The sequence below is a fragment of the Sipha flava genome, unplaced genomic scaffold (genome assembly GCF_003268045.1).
Source record: "Sipha flava isolate LNK unplaced genomic scaffold, YSA_version1 80_pilon_pilon, whole genome shotgun sequence".
Taxonomy (NCBI): domain Eukaryota; kingdom Metazoa; phylum Arthropoda; class Insecta; order Hemiptera; family Aphididae; genus Sipha; species Sipha flava.
The window spans coordinates 1,153,571-1,162,841 of NW_020273622.1; the positions used below are offsets into that span (position 1 = coordinate 1,153,571).

A 9,271-nucleotide genomic window follows, 5' to 3' on the forward strand; every position below is an offset into this window, starting at 1 on the left:
CGAAACACGAGGTAATCCAAACGAGCTTGAGAAATATCGCATCACTATATTAATACATATGTATGTGTGTCATAATAATAGTAAATATATATTTTAAATAATAAGGTTCATATTATGTAATAAATATTATTTGTACATACACACATATATATAATTATAATAACTTTTTGTATACATTGTCTTTATAAATTATGAATTTTTACATGATTAATACAGATAAAAAAAAAAAAAATTCATAATTTAAATTACAATAAAATTGAAGATCTTATTAAGCCATAGATAATCCGAACAAATCGGTTATCCGAACGACCTCTTTCCCCGATTTTGTTCGAATTATCGAGACCCTTCTGTATTATAATTATTAAATAAGTATATTGATAGGCGATTGAAAAGTTTTGTTAACTATACTGTTTTTATACTCCAATTTACTGTAATATATATGTAAACTGAGAATTGGTAAAAAAGTTGTATAAAATAATATCTATTTATAGCAGTTATTTATCCGTGCAACGAAAAAAAAAGATAACGATTATTTTTGCTAACCCCCTTTCCACAGAGCAGAGGCGCAACCAGTTGGGTGGACTCCGGGTCTGGACCCCCCTCCCCCTTGGTACGTATAATAGTATATTAATATCATATTCTAGATATATATATATTATAATTTTTTATTATTTGTATATTAGTTTATTTTGTCAGACCCCCCCATGAAAAATTCCTGATAGCGCTACTGCCCCAGAGAAAGATTGAATGTACGCCACTGATTCCTACTATCGCCATATTTGATCAAATTTTGATTTTAAAAGTCATATATTCATGTGTATTTATTGATGTAAACTGTAAAGTATTATTAAACTAGCAGTTTAAAAGTATGTATGTACTTTATTTTGATAAGCCAAATGTAACTATTTATTTTCAAGACCACCCCTCCCATTGAAAAATCCTGTGTACGCCCCTGAATTAGACCAAGTTATATTGTAATCAGAGTCTATACCCAATCTTATTCTTGGAATTAAAAAGTCAAATGTATGATCAATTACTTAATGGAATTTCAAAACAGCATTTTCCAAATCAAAAAGTTCCTGTGATTCTAATCATAATAACGAATCAATATATTCGATAACGTGATAACTTTGATAACGTATTTGAGATAATGTGATTAGGAACGTGATATCGACAGAAAAGTATCGATATATTTATTTGGTATCTTATCGAATGAGATTATCGATAAAAGTAAATTATCGAAACGACTAATATGAATAATCGTTCCGATTAAGAGGAAACCTATTGACGCTATTGTATTGTGGATTGTGGTTTCTGGTCCGTGGAAATAATAATATAATGGTATAGAGTATAGACTATAATGTGATGACCGATTTATGTAAACAAATCCTCTACCACACGCGCCAACCATTTTACTAGAAAATAATTATTGTTCGATACCATTCGAGTGCTTTTGATTTTTGAAACAATAAGGCGGTTAGTAAATGAATCGATACTATTCATGTGATTCAAATATTTTCTTACTGATATGGCTAAAGTATAGAAATCATGGTATCGATACAAAATGTACTTTTATCAAAAGAAAAATATTGATACATTATTGGTATCGGTGGTATGGCAACGTTCCTAATCACGTGGTCTCTTCCGTAAATTGTTGTCTTTTCTTGGACGCTGATAGTTGCTGTAATGTTTCACTCACCATTATAATTTGTTTCCTCGTCAACCAATCTTGTTGTTCAACAATGTTTGTTTCAATAATGTTTCATAGCTGCCCTTCTATAGATCAATGACTAAGTGTACCTTTTAACCAGTAGAAGAGGAACAAGGTCGAAACATCTCACATGTATGCAGTGGTGTATCCGGGATTCATTTAACGGTGGTGTTTTAAAATTTAATAGATTTATGGTAAGTGGGAGGCTCTGCCACCCCCTCCTATAATACATAAATAAATACCATGTATTTATTTAAATTATTACACTAATGAAAATGATTATATTAAAACAGTGTATGTAAAATCGACAAGTTGTATACAACATTTATTCAAATTATACTGTACGTTTGTAATTTAATAAAATACCATAGGATATGGTCGATGGATGGTGTTCTAACACTCATATCACCCCCTTAAATATGCCCCTACATGTATGGTATGGTGGAACTTGCTTCCTATTCCCTTTACACCCGATTTTATTAAATTTTTTACTTCAACAACTAAATGTCAAATATTCAGCATAGTGGTAACTTGAGGTAATTTATGTAAATATTAAACTTTATCTTCCATTCAAAATAAGAAAAATAAATATATTTTTGTTATACCTTCTAAAGTAAAAAATACCATTAAATTATTTTATATCCTCTTTGCACCATATACAGCAATTATTGATCAATAATCATTTTCAGAAATGCTCCTGAGCATAGTGTCCTTGATGTGGTGATATAGCCTTTGTCAAATAGTGGTGTATCAAGTTAACAGAGTGATCCAGCAATAGACATTTCTCATTGCCGATTGATATTAAAGATGATATCAAAGAATTTGCCAGGTCTGAAGGCTATAAAAATTTGTAAAAATAAATATTTCCTTCTAATAAAAATATTAAATTACCTATTACTTTTCACTATGGTTTGTAACACAATTTTATAAAATGCATTTTGTCACTTCTAAAACATATTTCGGATGTTACCTATATACAATTATATAGTTAATTTGTTATATTATTATTAGATTTATATAATTTATAAATGATTTTTTTTTTTTTTTGATTTTTATACCATTAAATATTTAAAGTGGAAAACTCAAAAATGAAAATGAAAAGGAGATCACCGGCTCCCAGAGGAAAATTGATTTGGCTTGAAGCAAAAAAAAAATCCAAGTTCTGAAAAAAAACAAAAATAAACGAAATAAAATTTAATATTTTAATATAAAATTAGATTGATTAATATAAATTGAATTATATTTTATAATTATGAACACTATTCATTAAGAGTTGATTATTATTAGTTAATTTGAATCATGTTTTAAAAGTTTTAAGATATTTTATGTAAATTAAATGAATTTGATTCTTATACAATTAATTAATTTAAGTGTAAAATTCAAAAATAAAAATGAAAAGGGGTTACCTGGCTCCCGAAGAATCCTTTGTTTAAGTTGGAACAAAAAGTAAGTTCTGAAAATAAAAATTAAAACAGTTGAACAACATTTAAAAAAGAAATTAAGAAAAAACCAAAAACTACCTTTCATAAAAATTGACAACAAATATATCCAGTACCACATAAAGCACAATCCATTAAACAAAAACCTAAAATAAATCATAAAAAAAAGCAGAAGAACAAAAACAAAACTACATCAAATGCTAAAAACAATTCCCTTATGTACCTAGGTAGGTATCTTATCTTTATAGCTCACATTACGAAAAAATTGATTTCGTGTTATTGACATTTTCAATGTCATGCGCACATATATTTTATTCACAGATATCTATACTATAATATTAAATATTATTTATATTACTATTAAATATTATATAATATTAATTTACGCTGTTGCATAAATACATAAAATATTTTTATGATTTTTTTTTTTTTATTTCTTACAAAATTTGCCGCCCTAGGACCGGACCTCACGGGCTTAGGCATAATACGGCCTTGTCAGCGACCTTGCTGCGTATTAAGTTACCCAGGACGCCACAACGCGTCTCTTTAATATCGTGTCTTCATCAGCCAAATTCAAATTTTTGGCGTATTTATAATATCGAAATAATTTATTATCAATAAGCTTATTGTTTTATTTATGAAGACTAGCTATATCTATAGATAAATCTCTAATTGTCATGGTTTTATTATTAATCAACTATCAATCATTACTAAATTAATTTAATTAGTAAATTAGTTTAATAATAATGGATAAATTGCATTACCTAAATACTATCTTTCATTTGTTTTAATATTATATTTTATAACATGAATACATATTATATACAGTATTGTCAGTACTTATATGTATCTATCTGTAGTGACACAGTACCCTTTTTGTGAAATTAGTTAAATCAACAAAAACATTACAAGTAGTTAGACTAATTTTAAGTATATCCTTCAATTTTGAATATTAAAAACAAAATGGAACAGAAAACATGCCACCTTGGCCCACCCCTCAAATACACCCTTGGATACCATTCGACTATTCGAGTACTTTTGAATTTTGAACCATTATGGTGATTAGAAAATGATTCGATACTATTCATTCGATACCAGTATTTTTTTTATCAATATGAGTAAAGTAACGATACCAAGGTCTCGATACAAAAAGTACTTGTAACGAAAGAAAAGTATCGATACTTTATATATACTTTATTGTTACTATATTATATATATACTTTATTGGTATCGTTAGTATCACAACGCATCTAATCTCTTTTCTATGATCACAACGTCCCTAAATGTGATAACGTTTTTGATAGAAACAATGTAACAATATTGTAAATATTATCTCTTCCTCATTTAAATACGTTTTTTTATTCAAATACATACTCATTCTCATTTTTATTGACATGTCTACATTTTTGTGTTTATGCCTCGGCGATTTCGATATCTCAAAAAAAAATAAAGTTTTTTGTACAAGTTATCTGCGTCTTAACACTAAATTTGTCAAGTTTTCTTTTTGTTACCATTGATCTTTGAAATTATGAAGTTCTAACGTACCAATTTTTTATTTTGTAAAAATTGTGTTGTCATAAGAATCTGAATGTTTTGATTATTATCAGTTTAAAAAATATGTTTTCATTATAAGTAGTATCAAAATGTATGTGGAAGTAATTTCTGATCTACTTGATTTATTTAATAAGCTTTTGAATGTTGTAAGTATATTTGTTTATAATTATTTTTCATTGACATTATTATATTTTATGTACCTAGTTTGTGAAAACTAAAAATTATATAAGTCAGCTTTCACAATTAAAGTGATTGGTGATTCAAAAATTTCATACCAAAAAAATGTAAACCAGTCCATTGGTTTTTCTAATATTTGTTCCACATATTTTATTTACAAATTTATGAAAATAATTCTTGCTTGATTGGCATAGTTGGCAGCTATTACTTTTAAAATTATGTTTGTTTATTTAATTTATTATTTATTTGATCATATTGTTTGTCTACATATTAAGTGTTAAAGTTAAAAACAAAGTATTTATGTCCTTGTAGGTGTTTCAAAGTTATTATCTTGCAATTTTGAATAGTATATATATTTATATAGGTATCTATAATTTTTTCATTTAAAATAATATCTTATATCAAAATATCTTGTGTCCTTTTTTAAAACTGAGTATAAATTATGTAAAATCTAGTAATTAAATATTAAATTGAATGAATATGTTATAGATGACTGAAGTTGGAGTTTTAGAATCTTTTACATTTATGCATTCTGCCATAAATCTCAACTCGCAACATGAACAATTTCTTAATAGAATACAATCATCAATTGATGAATTAAAGGTATTAATATTAATTTTATTAGAAAACAATAATTTATCATTTTATTTTTTTATAGAAATGGTTACGAAATGTATGCACAGAATGGAAAGCTGAAGATTTAGCATCTCTTGGCAATGTGATAGAGCCACCAATGACTCCTAACAATATAGATCTAAACATTAATGGCCCTGACTATATAACACCGTTAATAAAAGAAAAGATTGACTCTGTGTTAGGTTTTCGAAACCCAGTTAGTCCGATTCTATGGAGTGTTGGACTGAGACCAATTCAAGACTGCAATTCTAAGGACGGATTTGAAATAGATGATAATCAACGGCTACCTACAGATTTTGTTGCACCATCGTTTGGTGATTATGGAAGTCCCTCATCAGAACCTTGGAATGTTTTTCAAGTATCCAGTTATGATTTGGATCAAACAAACATTGTAATTATTACTAAAAGTTTCATAATATATGTCCTATAAAATCAATATACTTATCCAAGTATTTTTAAGGATGAAAAAGGTCCTCAAACTCCTAATATTAAATTTTATAGAAAAGAAGAAAATGACACAATACAAGATGTGAGTTCAAATTCAGCATGTTTTCCAAATGAGATTATTCAAGGTAAATTGTAATATATTTTATTAATTAATTTAATTCAATTTATATATTAGTATTTATTTAATTTTGTTTGATAGATGTAAGTGTATTTTCATGTCAAAAGTGTAAAAATGAATTTAAAACATTTGAAGAACTAGAAGAACATTTAAAAGAACACCAACTGAAGTCAAAATCTACAAATTTACATTTAACATGTGGTAATTCTATAATTGTATTATCATTATTTTGGATTATTTACATATTGATAACATAAAACACTAAATATAATGTATTAAAAATAATATATATGGCCTAAATTTTAACTAAATTACTGAAAATAATTTAGAAACAATTGTATAAAGGAAAAGGACAAAAAAAAGTAAAATAAATTTTATATAAAAGTAAATCTTTATATTTTATTAATATTTAATTAATTAATTTTGTTTATTTTTCAGATTATTGTAATAAAACATTTTACCAAAAAAGTAATCTACGTCTACATATGCTAATCCATGAGAATGTCAAACCCTATACGTGTCCATACTGTAATAAACAGTTTACTCAAAAATCAACAAGAGATATACATGTAACTAAACATACAGGTTGTTTATTTTTTACAAATTGACATTATTTTGATTTTTTATCTATTGCTTAAGCAAATATTTTGTGTTTGTTTTTGATGATTTCCTTTTATAAATGTATAACCAAATAATGTGATAAATTTAAGGATTTTTTCTATAATAGTTAATTCTTCTCTAGGTGATTACTCATATATATGTTATGTCTGTGATAAAAAATATCCAAGTAAAGGAAAGTTAGAATTCCATATGAAGACTCATCAAGAAGCACAATATGAATGTTCAGTTTGTAGTAAACGATTTTCGACTCAGCAGTATTTAAATTATCATTTGAAAGTACATCCTGATCAGGTATGTGTGCAAAATATTTAAAATACTTAAAATGTAATAAACTACTTATCAAATTTGTGTAGAATACATTAGGATTCAATTGTGATATATGTCATTCAGTATTTAAAAAAAGAAGATCACTCCTTGCACATAGAAAACAAGAACATCCATTTTGTATGTTTAAATGTCCTACACTTGAATGTGATAAGGAATTTACAACAATTCAATTATTAAATAGACATTATAAAAGGCTGCATGAAATAAAAGAAAAGTGAATACATTAATTGAATATTACTATTAGTTTTATTAATAAATTTACATAATAAGTGTTTATAACTGCAGAAGTGTGATATGTACAGAATGTGGAAAATCATTTAGTTTTCCTAATTATTTACAAAAACACATTGCTAGAGTCCATGGGCCTAAACGTTTACTAAAGTTTAAATGTCGTCGGTGTCCCCTACGTTTTGATAGTGATGTTATGTTACACGCACACATGGAATCTCATCCAAAGGTATAGAATTTTAATATTTAAAAGTATTTCATAGCTAATTTATTTATGATAAATATTTGTTTTTTATTTAATTTATACAATCTATACTAATATAAGTATAAAAAGTATAAATTAATGCAAATTTAAATTATATAACTGCACAGCTTGATAGGAGAAGTCATTCTATAACAATACTCCTTGCACAAAAGTGTAAATTTGACAACTAACAATTGTAAATTTGACTACAATTGAATATTATTTATCTTTGTATAAGGAATATGTTTGTTCAGGTTGCCATTATTTGTAGAATATGTGTCTTAAGAAAACAAATCTATGAAATTATTTTTATTATGTATATTTAACTGAATTAAATATCCTGTTATGTGTTTAATCAAAAACAATTAAGAAAACCACTCATATTTTATTATTTTTATTAAATTAAAAATATTTAATTTGTAAAAATATATATTTTAATATATAATAAAATGAAAATATTATAATGTTAATGTTATTAAATTTATTAGTTAATTATATGTATACAAGTATAATATAAATTACTAATGAAGGTACTAAATTATATATTTACAATTAAAATCTATTAAATCTCTTATATTTTAACCCATTATTTCTTAGATATTAAAAACACTATTGGATTTAAAATAAGTGTTTTTTCAGAAATAAATTATTTTATAGAATTTCAAATTTAATGTTTAGTAATTGACATATTTCCAATTGGCTTTTCTAATTTAAATAAATTCAATACTTTTGATTTAATTTCTTGAAATTATGTTGATCAATGTTATTGATGGTTTTTATGTTATATGATTTTTAATTATAGGATGAAAAGAAGAAGGAAAGCAAACGTGTGAGTTGTCCACGTGAATCTTGTAATTTAACATTTTACAACCGTGTTGGTCTTCGATATCACATTGCAGAAAAACATGATAATATTTATCGGTAAGTTTGTTTACAAAATAAATAATTAATATTTTTATTTTTTTTTGTACTTATGAATTTTTAACTAAAAATTTTAATTTTAAGGTATGAATGTGATGTATGTCAAAAAAAGTTTGTTCGTAAAAATCACTATGAATTGCATACAGCTATTCATTTGAAACCTCATTTTACGTGCAATATGTGCTGTAAAAAGTTCCGCAAAAAAAGTCGGTTAGCTGCTCATTGGAAAAAAACCCATCAGGAAGAAACATTTGATTTTGGCATGCTTTTTAGTGTTGACACTTTACAAAAATTAAATTTATAATTAGGACCTGGATTCTATGTATTTGCATATTTTTTCCTTTAGTCCAAATAAATTTTTTATTATTTATGCCCAAAGGTGGGCATTAACTAGTTAAAAAGTTAATTTTTTTAACTAGTTTAATTAGCAGTTAAAACAACTTAACTTTTCACAGTTTATTTAAAAATTATCTATTAAGTAAAAAATTTTGAAATTATCTTGTTGCTTAAATATGATAAATAATTCAATGCTAAAAAATAAACCATGAAAATAAAATTTATATTAAAAGATTTTTATGTTTTTATTTTATATATATATATGCATATATAATTATAAAGGAGTAGCTATAAATTATTGTTTTTATGTCAGTTGCATTTGGAAATTTTTTTGATAAAACTATAAGTTATAAATAGTATTATTTTGATGTTATATGATCTAGGTACTGCTATTTTGATATAATATAAAAATAATACTGTTTGTTAAATTATTAATTTGAGATTGTGTAGTTTAAAAATAAATTATTTATATATATATAGTCATGTAACACATTATTTACATAATTTCATAT

The 9,271-nt window shown here is 25.3% G+C and overlaps 1 protein-coding gene across 2 annotated transcripts; it reads left to right on the top strand.

Moving 5' to 3' along the window:
• The first annotated feature begins 1,650 nt into the window (after positions 1 to 1,650).
• Positions 1,651 to 8,739, top strand: LOC112693043 (gastrula zinc finger protein XlCGF57.1-like). 2 transcript variants are annotated; one of them, XM_025567925.1, is made up of 11 exons: positions 1,651 to 1,905; positions 5,371 to 5,484; positions 5,540 to 5,908; positions 5,978 to 6,089; positions 6,164 to 6,283; positions 6,521 to 6,667; positions 6,825 to 6,994; positions 7,057 to 7,244; positions 7,316 to 7,487; positions 8,305 to 8,423; positions 8,508 to 8,739. In XM_025567925.1, the coding sequence occupies exons 1-11, from the start codon at positions 1,846 to 1,848 to the stop codon at positions 8,725 to 8,727; spliced, it is 1,791 nt and encodes a 596-aa protein (XP_025423710.1). In that variant the 5' UTR covers positions 1,651 to 1,845; the 3' UTR covers positions 8,728 to 8,739. The 2 variants fall into 2 exon arrangements, with proteins under 2 accessions (XP_025423710.1, XP_025423711.1); XM_025567926.1 differs by lacking the exon at positions 1,651 to 1,905 and adding an exon at positions 4,458 to 4,850 and having other exon boundaries at positions 8,508 to 8,727.
• Positions 8,740 to 9,271: the final 532 nt, after the last annotated feature.